Consider the following 26848-nt stretch of genomic DNA (forward strand, 5'->3'; position numbering starts at 1 on the left):
TGGAGATGAAAAAGGTGGTGAAAAACTAGCCAGACCAGTCGCCTTTGCGAGTAGAACCCTCTCTCATTCCCAACTGAACTACCCCGCACACCGGCTTCAATTTCTGGCCTTGAAATGGGCAGTATGTGACAAGTTCAGCGATTGGTTGAAAGGCAGACACTTCACCACATGGACTGACAATAACCCCTTGACATACATTCTGACCAAACCCAGACTTGATGTGTGTGAACAGCGGTGGGTGGCGAAGCTCACTGCATACGACTTTGACTTGAAGTACATCCCCGGCCCAAAGAACATCGTAGCCGACGCCTTGAGCCGTGAGCCGTTTGTCCAGTCGTGTGTCAGTCATCGCCTTGTGACCGAGCCTTATACCTCGCTGTTGGACCAGGTCAACGGCGGTGAACGACAGAACCGTGCAAGAGGTGTTCAGAGTGTCCAACAACTGTCAGGCTGTTGTGGATGAAGGCGGTGAGACATCGAACATACCAGTGCAAGAGGCAGTTCCACCAGACAATTCTAGTGATTGAATTAATATCACTCAACCTCAAATAGGATTTAGTTGTACCGGGCAACGGCAAGCTTTTTGTGACGTCACGATTTCACATATCAAAGTATCGAAGTAATAACACATTTATTCAAGACACAAACAATCAGCGTAGCCGTGAAGACACTTAACAAGTAAAACAGATTACAGCCCAAACAGGCCTGTGACTGAAGGTCAAGGCGGGGTGGCTGTAACAAAGACTTTCACTCCCTTCACGTAATATGGGTATTTGATAGATTGACATGGTGAATACTGGTGCTCCCTATGTGGAGTTCTCCGACCTATCCAAAGTATTGTAAACTCCATATATGGAGATAGCTTATCGTGACATCAGTGAGATGTCACGAGCATCCAGCCAAGCACTATATAAATGGTGAACACACTATGAATGAACCGCGACCGAGAAGCAGAATTATTCAAGTAAGTAATTAATTTAGTAAGTAATTCACTCTCCGACTATCTCTAAGGACTTCTAAAGACTATTCGCCCTCAAGCTTTGACTACAGATCTGGTCATGGCTCGCCCTCTAACCAGGTTGTTCAGGCCACCAGACAAAAGATGGGTCTTTTGTCTAATAATCGTCACTGTGGGAATGTTGGCTATCCTAAACCACCTGTCTTTGAATTGGAAGAATGAGGACCCGCCTCCGGCAGCCCCGTTGGCCCGGCCGTGTCCGAGAGGAGCGATTGCACCGGAACACATGCGCTACGACAAACCCAGGTCCCTGACCGCACCGAATGGACGCACCGACGTTGTCGCTCTGACGCCTTGGTTGGCTCCCATAGTATGGAATTCCACATTTGAACCCGCGCTGTTGGATGCCATCTACAAACCCTGCGACCTCACCATAGGGCTGACAGTTTTTGCCGTTGGTGAATATATGCAATTCCTCAAGGATTTCCTGGAAACCGCAGAGATCCACTTCTTCGTGGGATTTAAAGTCCATTATTACGTCTTCACGGATAGGCCAGAGCAAGTCCCCTCCGTTAAGATGGCTGCAGGACGGGAGTTGTTGGTCAGGCCGGTGCCAAACTCAAAACGCTGGCAGGACATCGGAGCCGGCAGGTTCAAAATCATTGCCAATTTTATCGAAACGGAGCTGAGCGATGGCGCCGACTACATCTTCTGTTTCGACGTCGATTCGAAGTTCCATGACCGCTGGGGAACTGAAGCTCTAGGTAAGCTGGTCGCCGTGTTGCACTTTATGCAACAAGACAAGGAACGGCCTGCGTTCCCCTACGAACGCAGGCCGGAGTCTTCTGCGTTCATGTCCGCCGACGAGGGCGACTTCTACTATCCCGCGGGCGCGTTCGGAGGGGAGCCGGAGGCCGTCCGTCACATGCTGTCAACGTGCAGCGACAACTTTGAGCTGGACGCCCAGCGGGGCATCGAGGCAGCGTGGCAGGAAGAGAGTCATCTGAACCGATTCCTATGGCTGAACAAACCCACCAAGATTCTGTCTCCAGAGTATCAATGGCACTGGAACTTCATAAGGCCAGATATCAAAATAATCAGATTCTCTACAGTCAATAAGGACTACCGTAAGGTACGGCCAGGATGGACTGGCGGCGCGTATTGGTAGGAAGAGTCATCAGCAGGGCCGGCGCGTCCATACAGGCGACCTAGAGGCTAGAGCGGCAGTTTGGAGAGGCGGAAAAAAGTGTTGGCAAAAGACAACAACATAGTTACCAGAGAATTCGACCCAGGACAATTCGACCCGGTCAGGTCGACCCGCTTTCGACCCGCTTGGACCGGACAATTCCGGACCGGACCGAGAGAGAGAGAGAGAGAGAGAGAGAGAGAGAGAGAGAGAGAGAGAGAGAGAGAGAGAGAGAGAGAGAGAGAGAGAGAGAGAGAGAGAGAGAGAGAGAGAGAGAGAGAGAGAGAGAGAGAGAGAGAGAGAGAGAGAGAGAGAACTACCCCGCACACCGGCTTGAATTTCTGGCCTTGAAATGGGCAGTATGTGACAAGTTCAGCGATTGGTTGAAAGGCAGACACTTCACCACATGGACTGACAATAACCCCTTGACATACATTCTGACCAAACCCAGACTTGATGTGTGTGAACAGCGGTGGGTGGCGAAGCTCACTGCATACGACTTTGACTTGAAGTACATCCCCGGCCCAAAGAACATCGTAGCCGACGCCTTGAGCCGTGAGCCGTTTGTCCAGTCGTGTGTCAGTCATCGCCTTGTGACCGAGCCTTATACCTCGCTGTTGGACCAGGTCAACGGCGTGAACGACAGAACCGTGCAAGAGGTGTTCAGAGTGTCCAACAACTGTCAGGCTGTTGTGGATGAAGGCGGTGAGACATCGAACATGCCAGTGCAAGAGGCAGTTCCACCAGACACAAGATGCTCAGTCACATCAGAGCCATCCTCAATGCTCAGTCCACTGGGGGTCTGAGTCACGTGATGGGAACAGATGCTGACTTCAATCTTCTGCAGAAGGAAGACCAGTCCACTGCACTCCCGCAGAGCCAGCTTGTCAGTCAACAAGAGAATGACAACACAATAAGCAGGGCTTATTCCACTTCATAGTGCCCAACTCCACGGTCTCCATGACACAGCGGGTCACCAAGGCCAGCACCGTACCTTGTCTCTGGTGAGGCAACGGTTCTTCTGGAGTGGCATGGAACGTGATGTTGTGTACTATGTTAAGTCCTGTCAGCGCTGCATAGTAGGGAAGACACCTGAGCCACACAGCCGTGCACCACTAGAACATAGTCACCTCTGAGCCTATGGAATTAGTCTGCATAGACTTTTGGACTGCTGAGCAAGGGAGTAAGTCTGTGGATGTTAGGCGTGACTGATCATTTCTCCAAGATGGCACACGCCTTCCCATGCAAGAATCAGACTGCCAAGCAAGTCGCTTGTCGTCTCTGGAATGACTTCTTTCTCATTTATGGTTTTCCCCGTCGTCTGCATTCGAATCAGGGAGACAACTTTATGAGCAAGCTGATTAAGGAGCTTCTAGAGATGGCCGGGGTGCAGAAATCCCATACGACTCCGTATCACCCCATGGGAAATGGTGTCACAGAGCGATTTAACAGAACGCTGGGAGATATGATCAGGTCCCTTCCCCCTCTATCCAAAGCAAAGTGGCTGCAAATGCTGCAGTTGCTCACCTTCTGCTATAACTGCATGGAGCATGAGACAACAGGGTTTGCACCGCTCTACCTTGTGTTCAAGAGAATCCCTCGTCTTCCCGTCAACGTCATGTTTCAGCATGCTCTCACCAATGACGCTGTTGTCAGCCACTCAGACTTTGTGTCCCACCTGAAGAAAGATCTACATGATTCCTCTGCTCAGATTGTGCAGAGGAACAGTCTCAAAGAACAGACTCGCCATGCTAAGCTGTACAATCGTAAAGTCAAGGGCTCACCCCTCGTCGTTGGAGACAGAGTGTTGATCGCCAACAGAGGTGTGCCAGGGAAACGCAAAGTTACAGACAAGTGGGAGTCGACTCCTTATGAGGTCATGTCAGTCAAGCCTGAGATCAATGTCTACAGAGTCAAGGATTGCCTGACAGGCAGAGAGAGAGAGTCGTCCACAGGAATCTACTACTCTCTGTTAGCTTCTTGCCCTGTGAGGGTGAAGTGGACAGTGGATCTGCACACTCAGAATGTGATGCTGCTGCACATGGAAGTGATCTGTGCCCTGAAGTGCCTGACGTGATGGAAGACAGTGATGTCCGTACAGTCAACTGGCTGATGCAGGCAGGTGATGATGAAGTTCATTCAGAAGAGGATGACGACTCACTTGACCAAGGGTCTGATGTTGCCCAGTCTGACTCTCTCACAGTCTGACTTTCTCCAGCCCCTGAACAGGATGTTGTCCATTCTGCTGTTGACAGTGCGGAAGGCCCACCACAGTGCTCTGAAGACATGGTCCCCCCGGACTTTGACTGCCCGGACACAGACTTGGCCCCTCCCGAACCTGTCCATCCAGACATGTCCCCTCCTGTCAATATCCCCATGGACATAGCCCCTCCTGACAGTAACCCTCCAGACAAGAGTCTGGATTAAGGGGATCATTAGATCATTAGCAAACTGCTAGTAGAACTGCTATATTACATATCATTAAGACCCTGGATTAAGAGTGTTAATAAAATTCAGTTAAATTAAAATGGATGTCTATTGTTCTTCTTAATTCTTACCCTGCCAGAGTTTTTTCAGAACAGTCTGTAGCCTCTGCCAGGGTTTTGACCGATTTTGGTACCTTTTCGCATAGCCACAAAATATTTTTCTCAAGTATGATTGATCCCCAGAAAATGTCTAAAATGAGATTCAGGTGTGGTTTCACAAATGTCAACGAGGTCAATTTGACCTTGTTGTCATGTGTTGTTTGATGTTTGAAAATAGCTCAAAACCAGTAGTTTCAAACCAAAAAACATTGTGAATTGTTTGTCCGTTTCAATTTTAACATTGAAGTGGATGGAGCAGCAAATCTTTGGAAATTGTTATCTCCTTATTCGTTTGGAATATCGAAAAGGTGTCAATATACTAAATAATTAGAGAATCTTTTTAGAAAAAATCTTTTTTTGAAAAAAGTTTTTAAACGTCTTTGGCAGGCAACAGCTAATTTCTCAAAGACGTTTATAAACGTCTTTGGCAGTTATAGAGTTAAATGGTTGCATAATGAAATACAATGTTTATAGAAAATATTACATTGAATTTGAGATTAAAAACAACTATTTATGTTAAGCTGTATTTGTCTCTTCAACCCCGTTTACCACCTTCAACCCTGTTATCCTAGTCTCAACCCTGTCACACCTATATTTTCTGTGATTATTTCTTTAATATTTTATGAAAATGTATGTAATGTTTGTTGAACTCTGTCAGAAATGTTCAGAGCAATCATAACAATACCTTGTTTAGTTAAAAGTCAGATGCTAAAGTAGATTTATGATAAAAAAGCATAAAATAATTTTAAAAAATGGCACATTTAAGGCTTTAGTATAACAGAAGTGGGAGAATTTATGTACTTTTTATATTTCCAATTATTGAATTAGTGTGAGGGACATTTTATGAATAGGAAAATGTTTGTTTAATTACAAATACAGTTCATAATCATATTCAAACGGCTTCCAGAGTGTCCATAACGGGGTTGAGAAAATATAGTGCCGTATCATATAATAATGACCAATAATAATATGGATTTAATGCCTGAGATGGGAAAATACTTTTTTCTGCAAGTTAAATATGTCCTTAATGTTGTGGGGTATTCAGAAAAGTGAAACATTTGGGTCATTAAAAAAAAAAAAAAAAGTGCAAATCGTACCGGTTTCGTGGAATGACTCCTTTATTGTCACACTCTTTGTCAGGTGCTTCTGCCTGCATGTCTGTGCGATGTACATCCACAGTAACTACACGCTGGCTGCCACTCTTAGACATCTTACTTGATTTGATGTTGTTGATCACTGCTCTCTGGTGCTGTCTTCTGGAGCAGTAAGTTCTCACTGTAATTCCCTCTATTGTAATGATCAGACAGCAACACGTTCTTAAAGTTACAGGTAGGATTTATTCCAATCCGGACCGTGAGAACTGTGAGTGATAAACATAAACAAAATACAGAAAATCACAGATCAAACAATAAACCAATAAATCAATATCTACTATTACTTTAGTGTCATAGTCTTACAATACTGTCAAATAAATAAACGTAATCACATACAAAACACATGAATCTTAGTAAAACAAGTTAGACAAACTACAACATCAACAACAATACACACAGCAAACATTTAGTTAGCTCTTTAGCTTGGGTGCTTAACAACACACACTAGAATCAAAGTAATTCTCTTAGCACAAAAACAACACAAAACATCACCAAACTGTACCTTATTGGCTGCATTACACATGTGAGGAAATTAGGGGGTACTTTGGGGTCTTCTTGGTAACACTGTGGCATTAATATAACAGAAAATGCGGAGAATTTGGCACGCGTGTTACACGCTAAAACGTCCCCGTGTCTATAGTGTTACGCTATAAAATGTCCCCGGAAACGGTGATATTATGACAATTAGTTCCGCCCCATTCCAAATCTTAAAGTGAACACAGAGGCAGTTACAGGCGGTTAGTGACACGATAGTTGTCTCCGCCAGGCCGTAAGGCATGGCGAGAGAGTATGTTTTACCCCCTGTCCGTCCGTGTGTGTGTGTGTGTGTGTGTGTGTGTCCGTCCGTCCGTGTGTCCGTCTGTGAACAGCTAATCTCCCGCACCGTTGGCTTGATCGCAGCGAAACTTTGCACACACACTCCCTGGATGCCAATTCAGAACCTCTGCCCCAAATGCTTCACATGGGCCTGTTATAGCGCCACCAGGAGGCCGATTTGTGCAAAACATATATTTTGACAGTACTCCTTCAGATTTGATCCAAACATCACGCAAATCAGTACACAGTATCTCTATAGTCATGTGATCAACACGGATCTGTCCGATTTTCCATATGCCATCCTGATTGGTTAAGATTGCCTTCCAAAGTTTGCAGGATTGGTTTGTTTTAAACAAAATGCCTCAAATCATGAACACAGCATGCGATTTCCTTGAAATTTTGCACGCACATTCCCACTAGGCCGAGGAAGAAATGGCACCCTTTTCACATTGGCCAGTTATAGCGCCACCAGCAGGTCTAATTTAGCAACACACATTTTTGGAACAAAATGCCTCAAATCATCAATGCAAGGTCCGATTGCCGTGCAAGGCCTAAGAAGAAATGGCACCCTTTTCACATTGGCCTATTATAGCGCCACCAGGAGGCCACAATAACCTACCTAACCTGGCGGAGACCTGTGCTCCGAGGAGCACTTTTTCTAGTTCACTTTGTGATACAAGCGCCAAATTTTCCACACAGTTTCTTCTGGACCTACTTTTTCACAAAAGCATGTTAGCCACCCAAAAAAAAAACAATATGGCTGCCAGCGAAAGATTGGATTATACAATTTTGATTATTTTGGCATCAGAATGTAGTTTTGACTCCCCCCAACCCCCTGTGACTGAGCAATGTGTTGAATTTCTCTCCTGATATTTTGCTGTAAATATCAAAAATGTGACATTATTATCACTATTATTACTATTATTCTTATTTTTAATTTTTTTTATTGTCTTTCTTTTTATTTAATTTATTATTTTGCCATTTTCCAAAATGGCTGCCAGCTAAAGACATTTAGCATGTTTTTTTTACCTGGATTGAAATTATTTTGGCAGTTTTGACTCCTTTTCTTTCACGCTTTCACTGGATGTGAGGTCGTGTCAGCCTCAGTCTCATGTCTTCCAGAAGCTCAGTCAATACCCACCAGTAACAGTGCATGACAAGAACAGCACTGGTGATGGGGTTGATGATGCAAGATTTTACCTGTTTGCATGGAAGCAGAGGTCCTATGATGCCATTCCGCCTACAAAGGCATCTCTTGCACATAATTTGAAGCACGCCACTTATCAAGTTGCCCGTGTCTGAAGCCAGGCAGCTGTATGTCAAATGCATACAGAGAGCCCTGCCAGCTGGGGATGGCGAGCAGAAGATGACATTTGGCAAGTAGCGTGGATGACACACTACCAATTGCCCAGATTTGTGAACAACTGACAAAATGCAGGTGCAAGACTGAATGTCGTGGTAGATGCAAGTGCTACCGCTTTGGCCTTCAGTGCACACAGCTGAGTGCCTGCAAATGTGACGATTAGAACCATTTGTGATCCAGACATGGGGGGGGGGGTAAAAACTCATATGTTGATACCAAAATAATCAAAATCCAATCACAATCCAGGTCAAAATACACAAATGTCTTTCCCTAGCAGCCATTTTGGAAAGTGGCAGCCATATTTTTTTTTAATTGCGTGGCTAACGGGGGGAGGGGGCAGGGGGGAGTCAAAACTATATTCTGATGCGAAAATAATCAAAATTGGATAATCCAATCACAATCCAGGTCAAAATACACATAAAGTGCCTTTTGCCTGAAGCCATTTTGGAAAATGGCAGCCATATTGTTTTTTTCCCGCGTAGCTAACGGGGGGAGGGGGCGGGGGGAGTCAAAACTATATGTTGATACCAAAATAATCAAAATCCAATCACAATCCAGGTCAAAATACACATAAAATGTCTTTCGCCAGCAGCCATTTTGGAAAAAGGCAGCCATATTGGGGTTTTTTGCGTGGCTAACGAGCTTTTCTGCAAAAGTAGGTCTTAGGCATTGTTCATACCAAATTTGGTGCTTGTATCACAAAGTGAACTATTGTAACATAAAAATGGACTTAAGGGCCCGGACTATTTGGTGTCAAGCACATACAAGTCGTTACTGTCTTCTGAGATTCCTCAGCTTTTCGAACGTACTGATTGCATTATTGAGATCCAATGCAAAGGCTTTCTGGATACTGTGATTGCTCGTGGTGGCGGACATCAGTTTTCCTCAGTCCCTGAAACTGGTCTTCAAACTCACTCAGGATCCTGGCTATTTTGGGACCAGCCACCAACCACCGGCAAAGAGCCCCCTCATTCTCAGTAATTCCAACGATTCCGCCATCACCTTTCACAATAGCGTTCTGCTGTTCATGCATCTGATCGTGTGCCAAAGCAGAGAACTTGTGGGATGACTTCTGAGTGACAAAGTTCCCCTTGACAAATTCACGATGGGTATCTGGGGAATCATTTGGAAGTTCCTGAAGGTCCGTTACATGCACTGTCAACCATCTGGCGTAATGGTAGTGGTCCATGGCGAACATCCACGGAATGATGGCAGTAAGGGTCTCCACATACAGCGGGTACTTTGCTTCCCGTTGTGATCTTATGAATGCCAAGAGAAGACACTCCATCTGCAGGACCTTATTCCACTAACAAAACTGGGGTCGGTCTGTATCCATCGTCTGGCACCAAAGATCAAATGGAAGTACATTTTCAATTGCGCACGTTTCCTGGTAGTCTTCATATGCCTTTCGCTGCAGAGTATACAATGCCGCTGCAGGGACACAGAACATGTCACGGATCATGACAGAAAGTAAGTGTTTGACTTATGGTCGGTGGAATTTAAAATAAGAGCACAGATGACCTGTAATATGCTGTTTTTGAAGAATGAGTTTTCACTGTTGCTACAAAAATATTAAATAAGTGTGAACCCAGTAATATGATCTCATGTGAAAGAATACCCCTGAAAACATAGGTAGAGACACCAACATCATGAGGCTCAGATGAAGCACTTTGGAGTAACACTGGTTTCAATAAAATTTGCCATAAAAACAGACCGTAATCTGCTAAATTAATCTACAGAAACAAAAAATGTCAAAGTATTGCTGCATTACAATTTGGGTTTCATGAAAACAAACTTGTTTCACATTCAAAAGTGATGAGGTGTCAAAGATTGGAATACAAAACCTAATTGAACCAAAAACGTTGACGGCCATCTTTAATTCTCATTTTACGACCAGATCCCATGGGAAAAGTGCTTGGATCCGGCAAAATTTGAAATCAGCATACACTTCAAACATGCCAGATGCAAATGTTCACACTTTCTGCCGGAAGTGAACAACTGAGCCTTTTTTTGTTACATCCCTCACTATAGGCTTGGTGTGGAACTGTGTGTTAGAGTGAGTCCAACTAAAGTTAGACCCTCCAGAAAAACGCGGGCAAAAATCCTTGATTATAAGGGCTAAAACTCTTGATTATGCGGGCTAAAATAAAATCCTTGATTTTGCGGTGAAATTGCGGGAAGTTGCGAAATATGCGGAAAGTTAGGAAATATGCGGAAAGTTGTGAAATATGCGGAAAGTTGTGAAATATGCGGCAGTATGCGATATGCGAAAAGTTGCGAAAAATTTGAAATATGTGAAAATTTGCTAAATATGCGGAAATATGCGATGCACATTATGCGATGCACTGCGCATATTATGCGATGCGATGCGGCCTTTTTGAAAAAACGTTAACCTTGCATAATTATGCGCCATTTTGCTGATTATGCGGTAAATTCTGAGCACCGAAGTCTGACGTAATTTACACATCCTACTAGCCTCGCGTAGCCAGACTATATCACTGCGTGGATATGAGTCTGCTGCTTCTATGAGGACGTTTTTTTCCCAACGGGGCGGGATCAAAACAATGGCTCTCGGTGCAATTGGTTAGACCTGCTACCAACTACCAATAACAGTCTCCCATATTTGAATACCGGGCCCTGATTGGTCACCCCAGACTTCGGGAGCAGGAAATGGATTCACAACGGAGCGGTGCCAGACCCAAATCGCTGAGGGCATTTTTATTTTCACTGGCAGATTCGTCTGGTCCCAGGCTAACATCCTACCTGGTTCGCGGTTTTCCACCCCGTTCTGAATCCCCATAGACGTCTTTAATATCGCGTCAAATAAGAACTGTGTTGCAAAAATAAACAAATGACCCCGGCGGTTTGACTCTTATGAAGCATCAACTGACGGTGAGAAAACGATAATGTTACTTCCACCGAATTAGTTACATTTTCGCCAGAAACAGACTGTATCAAATATAAGTGACTGACTATCATAAACGATACAGGGCCACCTCCCTGACAATATCGCCGAGACAGTTTGTTTATTTTTGGAACACAATTCTTATATGAGACGATTCTAAGATGACCCAATGTTATTCTCCATAGAGAAATTACTTTACGAACCAGGGGATGAACGAGTCAGGACTTCTGTACTCTATACAATGTTAAACTAAGCACTAAGAGTTATACTAGTACCTATGGGCATCTAATGTTGAAGTCAAAACCATATCAAATTACGTTATACAGCTAACAGAGAAAAAATATATGGTCTACTCTTAACTCCCAAAAGAGTTAAGAGTAAGAAGCGCTCAGTGGAATGTCTCCTCTAAGTGAATATGGGAACCTATTATATTATATTATAAGAATTTATCCGTCAGGTCAATATGGGAACCTATTATATTATATTACATGACATGACATGACATGACATGACATGACATGACATGACATGACATGACATGACATGACATGACATGCCAATATGGGAACCTATTACCACCAGGTTGGATAGAAGTCCATATCAGGCCAAAATAAACCCTCCCCCCTTTGCCTTCTGCCTGGTGGAGATAATCATTTTAATCTGGTAGTTTAAATTAGTGGTTCGCAACCTGTTGGTCGGGACTTTTGGTCATTTTATTGTCTACTCAGGCCTTTGTGAGCCCCCCAGACAGTTTTTAAGTTGCTCGATTCAGTATTTAGACATTTGATATTCATTTTATCAGACACGCCCCCTTCCTATACAAACCCATTGTAACTTCAAACTCCATTTTAACCATGTTAGATTCATCAAAAACACCCGTCCTTGGTTCTGGTGACTCACCCTGCCCTCCTAATACGCGAGGGGGCCGTGTTCTTTCAATTACTTTTTTCATTTATTAAAAAAAAGATAATTGGAAAAAAAAAAAAAAAAATACAATACTTTTTGAGTCAAAACAAAGCGTACATTTTTCGTTAAAAGGTTAAAGCACTATATTCTGATAGTAATCATTGCTGTAGAGTGTTTATTTGGTTTATTTGTTTACCGTATTTGAAAAGGATCCCCATTAGCTGATGCCATGCCAATCAATCAATCCGTCTTACTGGGGTTCACACAAAAACACATTACAAAACACATTTAAAAAAAACATGATAGTAATCATTGCTACAGTGTGTTTGTTCAGTAACAGGGGTCTCCCTGTCTCTCCAGCTCTTTAATGAACAGAAAATACATTTTCAGATGGGTTGCATTTTCAACCAATCAGGAGAGAGTACCCATTCATCAGCTTACATTTTATATTGTTCCAGTTATGATTTTGTCATCACTTCCATTTTCACTTGTTTAATCTGTATCCTGTGTGAGTTCTCTCTCCTGATTGAATAAAATTGGTATCCTGACATGAAACACATTTTCTGTTTCTGTTAAAGAGCTGGAGAACACAGCCAGGGGCTTGGCGACCTGATGGATGGTGGATGCCCATATGTCCCTTGAGGGGCTGCATCGTTTGCACCATTGTTTGATTGGCCAGTAATACCTCTGCCTGATCAGTTCAGTGGTTCGCTCTGTACCCTGGTGACCATGGTTAAATGGTAAATGGTGCTTTTATCCAAAGTGCATTACATTCACCTATTCACACACCGATGGCGGAGGAAACCATGCAAATCACCAACCTGCTCATCGGGAGCAATTAGGGGCTCAGCATCTTGCTCAAGGACACTTCGACACTAACTCTGGGGGATTCCGGGATCAAACTGGGAACCTTGCGGTTTCCATCCGTCCGCTCTACCAGCCACTCTACCCCTGAGCCACTTCCGCCTGGTTGCAGTGTAGCTAGCGGAACACCTCCTCCCTCAGACCCCACCGGAAGTAACAGCTGATGGACTTTCCCCCCTTCCGTCTGGCCTTCTGTACACCCTGTGCAGCAGCGTGTCCTCGAGGGTGAGAGGATCCCACTGCTTCTGAAGACCCAGTGTTTCAGAAGGGAGGCCTTGCTTCTCAGTGCGCCCAGGCATCCATTTTTCCTGCTATAACGGAAGAGAGCACCCATCGAGGGATCAGCAGCTTGTAGGTTAGCCAGATCAACTTTTGACCGTTCTGGAAGGGCGGAATTGGCTGTCTTGGTGGCTGTTAGCTGTCTCACACCTGCAGCTTGCAGCAGAGTGACGGGGTGGCTGTTAGCTGTCTCACACCTGAAGCTTGCAGCACAGTAGCAGGGTTCTGGTACAGGCTGCCTATGGGTTGGTAACCCCTTGGCTGCTGGCTCGCTGGAGCAACCGGAGGGATAGCACACCCCCTGGCGTAATGACCCGATTTCTGGCACCGCCTGCGTATGACGGGACCTGAAAAGTGAGGCTGGAAGTGTCTATAGCAGCAGTTCTCAAACTATGGGTCGCGACCCAAAGTGGGGTCGCGGGAAGGTGCTATTGGGGACGTGCAGTGGCATCCAAAAAATATGACATTTTTTCTTAAATCAAGAAACAAGTGAGGTAAAATCAAGAAACAAGAAAAAAAGTGAGGTTGTCGCCATCAAAAAAAATATTGGCTTGACTCCTCTCACACACACACAGCATATTGGGGGATTTGGATTTTTTTTTGGGGGGGCACTATCCACACGTTTAGCTGTGTTGCTCATTCCACGAATGCCCGATCCTTACAATCTGTACCTCATTGTAAAGGTGACTAATCAACAATAAAAATGATATAAAACACAATACCAATTGGTATTATTGAGGGGAGAAATAATCGACCGAAGTTACGTTTCCTAACTTTTTTGTGGGCAGTTATAATGTTTATTGTCTCCGCCAGGCCGAAGGTATGGCGAGAGAGTATGTTTTACCCCTTGTCCGTCCGTCCGTCCGTCCGTCCGTCCGTCCGTCCGTGTGTTTGTAGATAGATAGATAGATAGATAGATAGATAGATAGATAGTTTTTATTGTCATTCAACATATACATGTAATGCATAAATGAACGAAATTTCGTTCCACTGGCAATATAATCTAAAAACTACTCCTAGTTAAAAGAATGCTAAAACTACGATACTAAAAACTAAAATACTAAAAGAGACACCACTAATAAAAAAAACAGTCAGTTCATAAGGAGACAGAAATATTTTTTTGTCCGTCTGTCCGCAGCTAATCTCTGGCACCGTTGGCTTGATCGCATCGAAACTGTGCACACACACTCCCTGGATGCCAATTCAGAACCTCTGGCCCAAAATTTTCACATGGGCCTGTTATAGCGCCACCAGGATGCCGATTTGTGCAAAACCCATTCTTTTACATTACTCCTACAGATTGTATCCAAACGTCATACAAATCGGTACACAGTATCTCTATAGTCATGAGATCAACCCGGATCTTTCCGATTTCCCAGATTCCATCCTCATTGGCTAAGGTTGGCCTCCAAAGTTTGCAGGATTGGTCCGTTTTGAACAAAATGCCTCAAATCATGAACGCAGCTTGCAATTTCCGTGAAATTTCACACGCACATTCCCATTAGGCCGAGAAAGAAATGCCACGTAAAATGTTTCAAATCTGCCTCATGGTGGCGCTATAACAGGCCGATTTGTGTTTTTATCAATAACTGCACCGATTTGTGTAAAACTTTGTTTGCACACTCTCTAGAGGTCAAGGAAAAACATTTGCCCATTTTTCACATTTGCCTTTTATAGCGCCACCAGGAGGCCGTCTAAAGTAAAATACATTTGTTGATATTAAGCCTTCAGATTTTATCTAAATTTCACGCAAAGATTGACATCTAAACTTTGCAGGAGTGGCCCGTTTTGAACAAACAGCTGAAAATCATGAACCCAGCGTCCGATTGCGGTGAAACTTTGCACACACATTCGCACTTCGTTGAGGAACAAATGCCACCCTTTTAACATTGCCCTATTATAGCGCCACCAGGAGGCAGATTTTTGCAACACTTTTCTTTTTTATATTACTCCAACTCATTTTGTCCAAACATCATGCAAATCGGTACATATTATCTCTGTAGTCAAGTGATCAAGATGGTTCCGTCCGATTTTTCCTATTCCATCCTGATTGGCGAATTCCGAACATTGCTGGCCCACAACAACCTACCTGACCTGGCGGAGACCTGTGCTCCGAGGAGCACTTTTTCTAGTTTTGCTTTGTTTTTCAATTCTATTTTTGTTGTTGTTATTTTGTAGTTTTAGTTAACTAATGGGAGTACAGGGAGAGATCTATAACATTTTAAGATAAAGGCTAGTCCAGGAGGATTTCATAATTGTTGTCGTTATGAGCTTCAACAAAATTGTACTGCATGACTGCATGGACAATAGCACCCAGTGACCCACACCTTGTAATGAGATACGTGTAGATATGACTCAGCTCTATGCCTGCTTTTAATTAGACAAGGTCATTTCTAACATACTTAAATGACACCAACAACTTTTTTACTGCATAGGTATTCTGAGCTTTTCAAGTTGTGGTCTGAGGTTTTCAAGTTGCTTATCGCCTTATCGGAACTAAAGACGATGCCAGTTTTTCACGTATTTTTGTTATGTCACCTTCCCAACCATCAATCACGGAATGTCACTTCCAGAAGTGGAGATGTTCAAAAAGTGGGCAGTCACTGTTGAGCTTTAGAGACTTATAAATTCTCAACTCCAGGTTGAATCTTAACACACAACCTCTGCAAGGTAAGGTAAGGATAGGCAAATAATTTTATATTGGCACCCAAAGATTTCTGTATAATAACATATTTTGTAAATTTCTACATTTACATTCTATAATAGTTTTCTCTTATGATGTTGCAGTCTGTCTAAAAATGTTTTGTACATTTTCAACAGGTTTGTGTCAGATCTCCAGGATGTGGACCATGAGAGTGTCAGCTATTCTGTTAGTTCTGTTCATACAGAATGTTACTGGAGACAGTCCAGGTAAGCTGGCTCTAATGTCCTCTTATTGGTATATCGGTTGGTTTGGTTGCTCCATCCAACATATTTATACTCACCTCTTATTAGCCAATCATTATCCGCAGACTGAAATCTTTGGGCAAAGCACTGCTCATTCCAAAAACAATTTCTTAAAAACAAACGTTTATCATTGTGTAACTGTTAGGTTTGAGTGTTTGTACTGCAGTCTTGTTCCCAACAAGTCAGACATTATGACAAATGTGACCTGATCATGGCAAAGGTGTGCCCAGAGCGATGGAAAGGGAGAATGGTGACAACATAAATTGCTGAACATAAGTAATAATCTTTATTCGTATAGCACTTTTCTTAACAGTATTACAAAGTGCTTGTACAGTTAAAAACAATTATCAAAAAATAATGACAATAATGCAATAACAATATTGAAATACCTGTATGTCAGATAACTGATTATCAAGGCAGTGAAACAATAACAATGATATAAATTGAGCAAGTGCAGATTATGTAATAATCTGAGGCACTTGCTTACTGTTTAGGGGAATAAAAAGGCCTTTATGTAGGGTTTTTTAAAAGCGATTTAAAACTTATTAGTGAGCTAGTTAATTTGAGGTCCTGTGGTAGGCTATTCCAGAGTCTGGGGGCCTTGATGGCAAAGGCCTGTGATCACCAACATAGATTTATAGGAACAACCAGCAGACCCAGATCAGATAACCTCAGGGTACGACTGGCACATTGGGTTTTAGCATATCAATTAGATAGGTGGGTACCAGACCATGAAGAGCTTTACAAGTTATCAGTAAAATCTTAAAATCAATCCTAAAAGAGAAGGGCACACAGTGAAATGCAGCCAAAGCAGGTGTTCTGTGCTCAAATAAATCTCCTAGTTCCAGTGATGAGCCTAGCTGCTGCATTCTGAGCCATTTGCAGGCAATGTATCAAACTTTGACTGAGACCAGGACAGGAGGAGGAGTACAGGACATTAATACATGTGAGAATACACTAGAGCATAAAAACACTTAAGATTTTTTGTAGATAGAAACGATTTTATCTTAAAAAAGGGAAAAAATCTAGGTCTCAAAACAAAGCTCGGAGTCAAATAGGACACCTACATTTATTGCAACAGGAGTCACATTGGTTGCCATGAGGCCTAGACTGTCTAGAATTTGGGCTCTTGCACTGAGGGGACCATAAAGAAGAATCTCAGAATTATCAGAATTGTAGCTGCAAATAAGATATTAATAAGCTCTACTGTATACTGTACTGTCAGTTTTGATAAGTTTAGCCCACTGACGATCCGCAAACAAACTGGTAGCAATTGGACTTACTACACAGTGTAGTCAAAATGGTGGAAAATGTAGTCAGAAACACTTGTATAGTTTAAAAAAGAAAAAAATTCTAGGTGGGGATAGATGGTTGTCCATAGCACATTTCATGTAATTAATATGTTTGGCACATGGCACCGTTTCTTTTTATTCTTTCTTTTTTACTTTTTAAAGTTATCTTTGGTGAAAGTTTCATGTTTCTACCAATTACCATCTGCTTGAAATTTGCTCCATCTCCAGCCCCCCTGCCAACCGCCGGCACAGAGCTGGAAGCTCTGATAAGGATCGGCACCAGGCAGGGTGATTAGAGGACGGGACTGGCAATATGGAACTCAGGTCAGACACAAAAAGATTAATAGTATAGGCGATTAGAGTTAATGACTTTTGCACATAGAATCTGTTTTACAGACCAGTATATTTCACACAACACCTCCTGATTAGTTCAAATGTATCTAATCAGGAGGTGTTGTGGCAAAAAAGGGAAAAGACCTCACCAAGGCAGACTTGTGGAAACATTAAAAAGCCTTTATGGTATGGCTTATGCATAGCTAAAATAAATAAACAATTAGACATGCATGCTGCGTTGCGGCACACAGCCTTCATCAGGGTGACTAATTATGAATGCAGAACAAACATGGCTTTGAGTGCAGGTGACTAGATAAGGAGGCAGAGACACCCCACACTAGATCATAATGTGAAGCCTGTAAAAAAAATATTCCAAGAAACAATAAGAAACAGTTTGTAAAAAACAATTAAAGGAAATGTTTTTTACACATGAATGTAGTAGGAAATGACATACTGCATTTGTCAATTGTAACACAACTTATGTTGTATATCAGTTGGAATGCAAACATATTCATGCCATCAGGACATTTAATGATAAATATCCGATGGCTAAACATTACAGACAGGCTGGTCATGTTGGCCCCAGTTTCCTTAAGGTTATGGCCATTGAGGTGGTCCCCAATTTTCCGGAGAGGTGGGGATCGAGTCAAACGCCTTTTACAGAGTCAAACCTTTTGGATTTTTAAACTCAAAGACATGGTGTTTCCAGGTCTAAATGAGGAAATAGATAATAATTTCTGCTAAGGGGTGGACTGGAATTAATGTGTTCTTATAGTAATGTTTGTTCATGTGTTAGATGCTGTGATTTTAATAATTCAATATTGGAGATTAAATTATTATTGTATTTTTTTGCTGATGGGCTTGATTATGTTGTATCTATTTTTTTTCTTCTCACAAACTGTTTCTTATTGTTTCTTGGTATAGGTTTGTTTTTTGTTTTTTCATCCTGATGAAGGCTGTGTGGCATAATCCTTTCTATTCTTGTTATGCATTAGAGATACCAATAAAGGCTTTTGACATTTTTAAGTTAAGTTAAAGGGGAATACCACTCATTTTCAACATTGAACTATCTCTTTAATACACCTTAGAGCTGTTGTGTGGAAATAAGAAAAAAGTCCCCCCCCCTTCTATGTTGCCTAGAACTGGATAATTGATTGAGGTCATGTGATCAGTGATATAAGCAGGTATATATATATATATATATATATATATATATATATATATATATATATATATATATATATATATTTTAAAGAAATATTTATTCAAGTAAGATCTAGGTTTAGGAGAGGTGGTGTGGCGCACTAGTGCCCCCTACTGACGGGCCGCCACTGGTGTTCATCAACATTTAAAAATCAATAATCAAGAACGGTACTTTTTTTAATCTCATTTTCCTTGAGATCCCAAGGTCGTTGATGAACATTTGTTCTCATAGTTTACATCAACACAATTGACACTGCCTTGTGTGCTCTGGTACAGGATGGAACGCCGCCTGGGCCCGGTGTGGTTACCGCTGTGAACTTGCGATCATTTTTCAGGTACACTGTCAAGTGGGATGCCGGGGGCTCTGCTGGATACCGGGTAGGCCACAACGGCAAATATGACCTTCAACTGGCAGAGCCACCAGCTACCACTGAACCTGCCACCACCCTGCCTGCCACCACACTGCCTGCCACCACCCATCCTGAGGTCTCTGAGACAGAGGACAACACAGGTCAGCACAGTGAATTATAAAGTCAATGAATAAATGAGTGCTGTCAAAAATGTGATAATAACACAATAACAACATTTTATCCCACACTAAAGACGTCATGAAATGGCTAGAGAAAGAGAGAGAGAGAGAGAGCGAGAGAGAGAGAGAGAGAGAGAGAGAGAGAGAGAGAGAGAGAGAGAGAGAGAGAGAGAGAGAGAGAGAGAGAGAGAGAGAGAGAGACCTCCTATGGAGAGACACAATGCCCCCCAGGTACCTCATGTACCTCCAGGTACCATGGGTACCTGGCAAGTACTGCAGTCCGACTTAGCCGCTGTTGGTTCTGTTGACTGAGACTGTCGCTGCTGTTGGTGCAACAGTCACTGCTGATATTGCCGCTGTTTCTGGTTGGGCGTCATCTGGGCCCATCCCACGTGGGACCCTGTCACTGCCGTGCTCGCTGAACTGTACCTACTGTAGTAATCCTGCTATACCCCCCCACACACCAAGCATACTCTTTTCTTGGGAACGATCCTCTCACAGTACTCAGTGTGGTCTGTTATAACCTGACCTAAGCCATCAATATCATCCACTGTTGGACCTCCCTAGCAGTGGTGGACAGTAACCAAGTACAATTACTTGAGTACTGTCTCACTCTCTAGGTCGTCCTCAGACAAGCCCTTCATTATCGCTTCCCGTCCTCGTGACCGATGCCCGTGCGTTGGTTCCCACAGATGGGCAGACTCGGGAGATCTGGGCCACTCCATGTAAAATTGACTATTTTGTCCAAAATGTTGAAAAAATAAATATTTGAAAAATGGTCTTAAGTAATGTAAAGTATGTTAAATAGCCAATTTAACACTGAGGTGCCCACTTTTCCTTGATGCCCACCTATCCGGTTACCGAACAGACTCTACCGTCGCATATACTGTAGGAGAAACTGAGTTTGATTTGTGGGGGTAGGTTTTAGTTCCATACACCGTTCAGGCCCCTCCATGCAAGTGTCTTCCTATCTTGCTCGGTTGAGTTGACCCTTGAGCCCAGGTATTTGTATATATTATATTATATAAGTCCTTGACTTGCTTCAGAGCAGTGCCTCCTTTTGTTGTTAGAGGTGTATGTTAAGTACACACATATATATATATATATATATATATATATATATATATATATATATATATATATATATATATATATATATACATATATATATATATATATATATATATATATATATATATATATATATATATATATATATATATATATACATGTTTTGAGTATACAGTATACAGTATATAGTATACATGTACTTTACCTGAGTATTTGTATTTTTGGACACATACTGACTTTCACTCCAGTACATTTCAAAGACAAATAGTATACTTTTTACTCCAATACATTTCAAGGCAGGGAAAAAAGTTCATGAATGAATTAACGACTTAAGACCTATTTCCCATAGTGAAAATAGCCAATCTACAAGCTCACAACGCGTCTTTCATAGCACCATAAATTTAAATAAAACCTTACATAGTTTATTGTATTTAGTGTATTTTAAATACATTATAAAAAATCTTATACAAATAGAATAGCTCCACAATTCATAGATTTTTGATTGATTGAGAATAAATAAATGTATGTTATATTAACAGTGTACTTTTTGGAAGTATCTTTGGAATTATACAGTGGCTTCCCTTATTTCTTTCATATTTTCATAACATACTTATACAAAATACTTTACACTTCTAATTGGTTATTTTCCTCTTGCCCTCCTTGCTTTTTTTATTTTATTTTTGTCCCCTCCTATCTTTCACCTCTTTAATTCATCTCCTGCCAGTTTCTGAACTTATTTGTGGTCAGAGTCAAATCCAGATTGGTCTGCTGCTGACTGGTCTGCAATCCTCTGGTCTGAATGGATCCTCTGGTCACCTGGCCGACCCGCGGTGCTCATCTTTCACAGAGCGTGATGGAACAGTGTGGTACCAAGTGGAACGTCAGGCTGACACCTGTGGGAACACATTGACAGTGAGGATTTGTCTGATAACTTGTAGCTGTTTTATAGGATTGTCTTCATCAGCAGTAAAGTTTGTTTTTCTTTTGTGCTGTGGCTGCCACAGTGATGCTGTTGGCCACAGTACAATATATATATATATATATATATATATATATATATATATATATATATATATATATATATATATATTTTTTTTTTTTTTTTTTTTTTACTATTTTTTTCAGTCATTCTGTTTAATTATGTGTTGTACTATACTGATACTTTGTTTCGAGCTGGCTAGATGATTTACTGGGCTGACCATTCTGTTAACCTCTGTCTTTCAGACCAACAACACCCATGCCATCTACTCCAACAGTTTATTTGTCTATCCTGCAAATAACTCACTTCCTGTGAGTTTTCCCTTCTCCTGTGTCTATCCTCTGGACACAGAGACCAGCCTAGATGTGGCTATCAGACCAAACCTTCAGTGAGTAACCTATTCTCAAAATTGCAAATGATAGTGAAAACACAGTGAATATACAATGTATTGCAGTACAGTAAATGTGAACTGTATTGCACCAAACAGCCTTGGTACAGAACTGTGAAAAGACAGACAAATGAAAAAAGGTTACAGATTTAAGTGTGTTTTGAATGGTTCTTTATTAATTCATCTGCCATTGTTATAATGGCCTCTAGTTGCTGCCATACAAGAAGAGACTAGTATATTACATTTCAGGCTTCAACTTGTTTCTCTGCTGTTATATTTTGATCCAGGCTAGAGAAACTACAGTATTTGTATGCCATATTTTATACATAGTTAATGTTGGCCATTAATATGTATTTTTTTCCAAGACAGTTCTTAAGTTTGCACTTCAAAAATGTTCTGCTACAGTGACAGCCAGCCACTCGGCCAAACCAAACCCATCTGATACCGTTTGATCCTTTACATGATATGTTTCCTTGACAGGCTTGAAGGTGGCATATCAGGTGTGGGTTCACCAACCAACACCTCCATGTCCTTGTTCCAAAACTCCAACTACACAGAGCCTTACCCAGCAGGCCCAGTCACCCTGCCAGTGGGCTCTGCCCTGTATGTAGGAGTATCTGTAGGGGAAACAGATCCAAGGTTTGCGGTCGTTCTGGACGACTGCTACGCCACTCACTCCTCCAGCCCTGATGACCTCATGAGACACTTCCTCATTCAAAACAAGTATGTTTCATTCTTCAGCCTCAGCAGATGGTTTGTGTCACAATAAACAAGAAATGAAAGAGAGAGTTGGGTGGGAGTGGGGTATGGGGTTGTGATATCAACTATAATGTGAAGTCTTAGTCTTTGTATGAATGTAAAATCCTTATGAAAAGAGAAGAATGTTGGATGCAACAGTGATGTCGCATGAGTCTACAATAGCGTAGCATCTATAATGTGAAGACTGTTTATTATAAGTTCAGTGTCTTTGTATGAATTTAATCATTTGAATAAAAAGAAAAGACTGACAGATGAGCCTACAACGTGACCCTTCTTTTCTCCAGGTGTTCTATCAACCGTCATCAGGTGACAGTGGATGAGAACGGCTCTTCCCTCCAGGCTCGTTTCTCTGCCCTGCTCTTCCTGTTCCATGGAGACTACAGAGATATCTACCTTCACTGCAGCCTCCACCTGTGTGACCAGAGAGCCTCCTCATGTTCTCCTGTAAGTTTCACACTTTCTTTCCACACTCTGCTGTTTCACACCAGACAGTTAAGTCAGTAGCAAACTGTGTGCTTACTGCTATTCCTTCACCATTCACAGGTTTGCTCAGGGAGGCGTCGTCGCTCCGTTTCCACATCTGTACCGTTCAAACCCATCACCATTGGACCAATCACCTGTGAGTATCAAGAACAACAATGAGAAAAACTGTATTTTATGAAATACAAGGATCTGAAGTGCTGACATCTCAATAATGTTAAAGTGGAACCAGCGGACATCGTTAACTGACTCCAATATATTACATTTTCTAATCGTATGATTTTTATTTGGTGCGTAGGTTTCATAAATATGCTATGCTATGATTAATCTAATCTAACTAATCATTAACCATTTTTATATTTCTCTCTTCTGAAAAAATAAACAAATACTGTAATCAATAATATGGTAACAAATAAATGATGATTTGAGCATTAAATTGCAAATCTGTGTCTGCTTCTTCAAGGTTCAAGTCCCAAATAAATCATTATATAGATATTTAGTAAATATAGAAATATGTGAATGATCAATGATGAAGTATATTCATACAAAAATAGAATATATGTAGCCTCAATGCTTATAAAAGTGCTTTAAAAATATCTTATCTTCAGTTTTGTAAGAAAACACACTGATCAATGAAGGTTTTTTCATATCCTTCTTGACATAAACAATTGATGTCAAGGATATGAAAAACACGGAAATTAGTTATGACACATATTTAATGTGTGTCATATAACTAATTAACTCAATAATGAAAAAACAAGGTGATACTGACAAGCACTTCTATTCAAACATCAACAATACATGAATCCTCCGTGTTTACACAGCAGTAGAGTATTCACAATACACACAATTATTAAACATAATATATCCTTCTCAGTAGGATGAACATCCAATGATTGTGCCATAATATACAGTACAATACCACAAATTATTTAACATTATCCAATCACATACCACTCACCTTTTTCTTGATCAACCAATGAAATATCACAATCCTTCTGGTCTCGTTGGTTTAGGAGTTTTTCAGAGTGAATTCTTGCACTGGTGTCTGTGGACCAAGGGTGACGTAATCTTGTATTTAGTCTTTGCTTAGATTATTATTATTGCCAGCTTGCTTTGATGCTAAGTTGTGTTGTTTTTGTTGTTGTTGCTGCTGTCTTTTGTTCAGAGCCAACAACAGAGGTGCAGATAGTAACGATTAATCGTTAGTAAGTAATTACTTACTCTCATTCACTCATTGCGTGGAAAAACTGTCTCAAAATCATACTTTAAGCTCATAAACAAATGCAAACAAGGTGAATTAATTATTTCAATGTTCTGGTAAAGCCCATCCATACCTCCAGCATAGCTGCCTTCGTCTTGGGTTGTACTAATACTAGTAACCTACCAAGTTTGATTTGATTTGGACATATTTTACATATCGTCTATGTCGGGTGGAAACCTCATATGTCCAAAACGGTTACTGTTCAGGATTCAAATTCAAGCAGCAAAAGTAGCAGATCTACAAGCTCAAAACGCATGTGGGTGCGTGCACAGGGCTACACTCTATTTTACATCTCACATTTTGTATGTTGCCAGGAAGCAGATAATGTCTTGCTTTGTAAATTATTTGTGCAGTTTTAAAATCCACCAAATCGAGAAAAAAAACATTCATTTGTGTGATCATGATATCCTACGTTAAAAGCAACAAGAATAGTCAATAACATATTTGTATAAAGCCCTCCCCCCACGAGAGAAAGAAAAATAGAGCCCACCGAAGGCCTACATAGACAGAAGTGTTTCCACCAAGCCTACATAAGAACTAATACAGCCACCCTGTCACAACTAATAACCTTCAACAACAACAACCACAACCACAACAACAACAACACAATAGACACACTATAGATCCACATCATTCTTCAACAAGGCTCTGCCTCCTTTTTTGATTGATTGAATACTTTATTTAGAAAAGACATGGAAACAGTATATGGAAGTACAATTCACAATACAAGGTCCTCTAAACTAGATCGCTCATGAAAGCACAATGGCTTATTTCCTGACCTCATCACTGTTGTGTCAATACTCAAGATAATGCACACCCTCTGATGTAATATTGCTTCATTAATTCATTAAAATTCATTAAGAAATTAAAGAAGTATGTTCTTAAGTTACTTCTCTAACTTATGCTGCTCGACAGATGGACAGAATTATGGACAGACAGACAGACAGACAGCTCATGTCCTGTATCAGGTTGAACATCAGCTTACTGGCTTTTCAGTTTCCCCCAAAATATAGCTTTATGTGCAGTGGTTAACATTTAGCTACATTAGGCATGATTTTACTGTATATTAACACTACAGACAGTTGTGGAATACAGTATATTATAGTGTTTTTATACTTTAAAATACTATGTATCAGTGAAAGACACCTGTTCAAATCAATTTGTGTAACTATAATGCCCATTTGAACCTATTTGTATAATTTTGTTTTATTTTGTTAGCCTACATTTAACACTGTCTGCTGCACATAGCCTAATGCTGAGCATTGCAAACCATGATCCATTATCACTGTGTCCACTGTCCATTATAAACACTCTTGTGTACATATTTGATCCATTATAAATGTCTGTACACCTCAAAGGACAAATGCCAAGCTCAGTAATACTCTTCAAAACAACAGCATTACTGAACACACTTTACATACTCTGGCTGTCTCATTATCTCAGACTCACACAGCTGGGTGCCCAGGTGGAACCAGTCTCTCAATCAAGGCCATGCAGAGGGGAGGGGCCGAGAGGGGAGGGGTTGAGCAAAACGAGGGCAAGAACACACTGGGCACAGACATGGAAGGACACACAGGGCAGCGGCAGAGTTCAAGATAGTGACAAACACACGGAACCTTTTATCCTTTTAGCCACACATGCACGCACACGCTCATGCACATGCATACAGTACATACATACATACAGAGAGAGAGAGCGAGAGAGAGATTATATTGAATTTGGCAATTAATTGATGGTGTATTAATGTTTAAAAAACAACAAGAAAAACATAACATTACAGAGAGTCTCTAGTGGTTAGTAAGGAGTACTGATGAAGATAGAAATACATCAACTATCCACTACATTGTTCTAGAGCCACAGTGCAACGTCAGCTTCTGTTGTCATGGATACCACAGCCAGTAGACACAACAACATCTGCAGTATTAGTTTAACTATAACATGTTCATGAGAAATGATTCATACATCATTACAAGGTGTTACATTAACACAGGATTTTGCCGTGTGAGAATGTTTCAGTCAGAACTAGCTTATCTCTTCCTGTTAGTGGACTGTTTATCACACATGTTCACAGACACCACACACCAGGTTCTGTTTGAATACAGTATTTGAATTGCATTACAGGGAGATTATTCTGGTAAAGTTTGCAAAGGACATTCTCCATTCCAGCACAGCCTGTGACTGAAACACATTCATCGCAAATGTGTTTTAATAGTCAATAAATGTGTACCAAGCATTTGAGAACAACGAGAAAGTCGGCACTGTGTAAGAAAGAAGAGTTTGGGCTCAAGGGCCACCTTTACGAGATCAGCCCAATGTTCCTAATAAATAAATAAATCATGATTAGAAGAGTCCAATCACTCAAATTAAAGCACCTCTGTCAGCTTTACAGGGCTCAATGTGTTTACCAGATACTGTACAAGACATACGTACATAATGTGCTCAACAGGACAGTTCATCTAAATTGTTCAAATTACCTTTTCCTTTCTTTTTTAAAGCTGATAATAAATAGACTGACAGAGGTTTAACACAGGTTTGGACTAAATAAACTCTTAATGAGCTCAAGTGTTTGGCTTGTCGGAGGGAAACAC

At 41.4% G+C, this 26848-nt stretch overlaps 2 protein-coding genes across 2 annotated transcripts; both read left to right on the forward strand.

Annotated features, from left to right (window-relative positions):
• Positions 1 to 1136: 1136 nt before the first annotated feature.
• Positions 1137 to 3280, forward strand: LOC308083466 (histo-blood group ABO system transferase 2-like; the record flags this gene model as incomplete). Its single annotated transcript, XM_080425780.1, has 3 exons — positions 1137 to 2090; positions 2615 to 2849; positions 3114 to 3280. 3 exons carry the CDS (start codon positions 1137 to 1139, stop codon positions 3278 to 3280), a joined length of 1356 nt encoding a protein of 451 aa, XP_080281906.1.
• A 5887-nt stretch (positions 3281 to 9167) lies between these two features.
• LOC308083467 (uromodulin-like) lies at positions 9168 to 23158 on the forward strand (the record flags this gene model as incomplete). Its single annotated transcript, XM_080425781.1, has 7 exons — positions 9168 to 9299; positions 19067 to 19301; positions 21115 to 21302; positions 21615 to 21757; positions 22238 to 22480; positions 22801 to 22960; positions 23060 to 23158. The coding sequence occupies 7 exons, from the start codon at positions 9168 to 9170 to the stop codon at positions 23156 to 23158; spliced, it is 1200 nt and encodes a 399-aa protein (XP_080281907.1).
• Between the last annotated feature and the right edge of the window lie 3690 nt (positions 23159 to 26848).

Source organism: Gymnoscopelus braueri (assembly GCF_963280865.1).
Source record: "Gymnoscopelus braueri genome assembly, chromosome: 4".
NCBI classification, from domain to species: Eukaryota; Metazoa; Chordata; class Actinopteri; order Myctophiformes; family Myctophidae; genus Gymnoscopelus; species Gymnoscopelus braueri.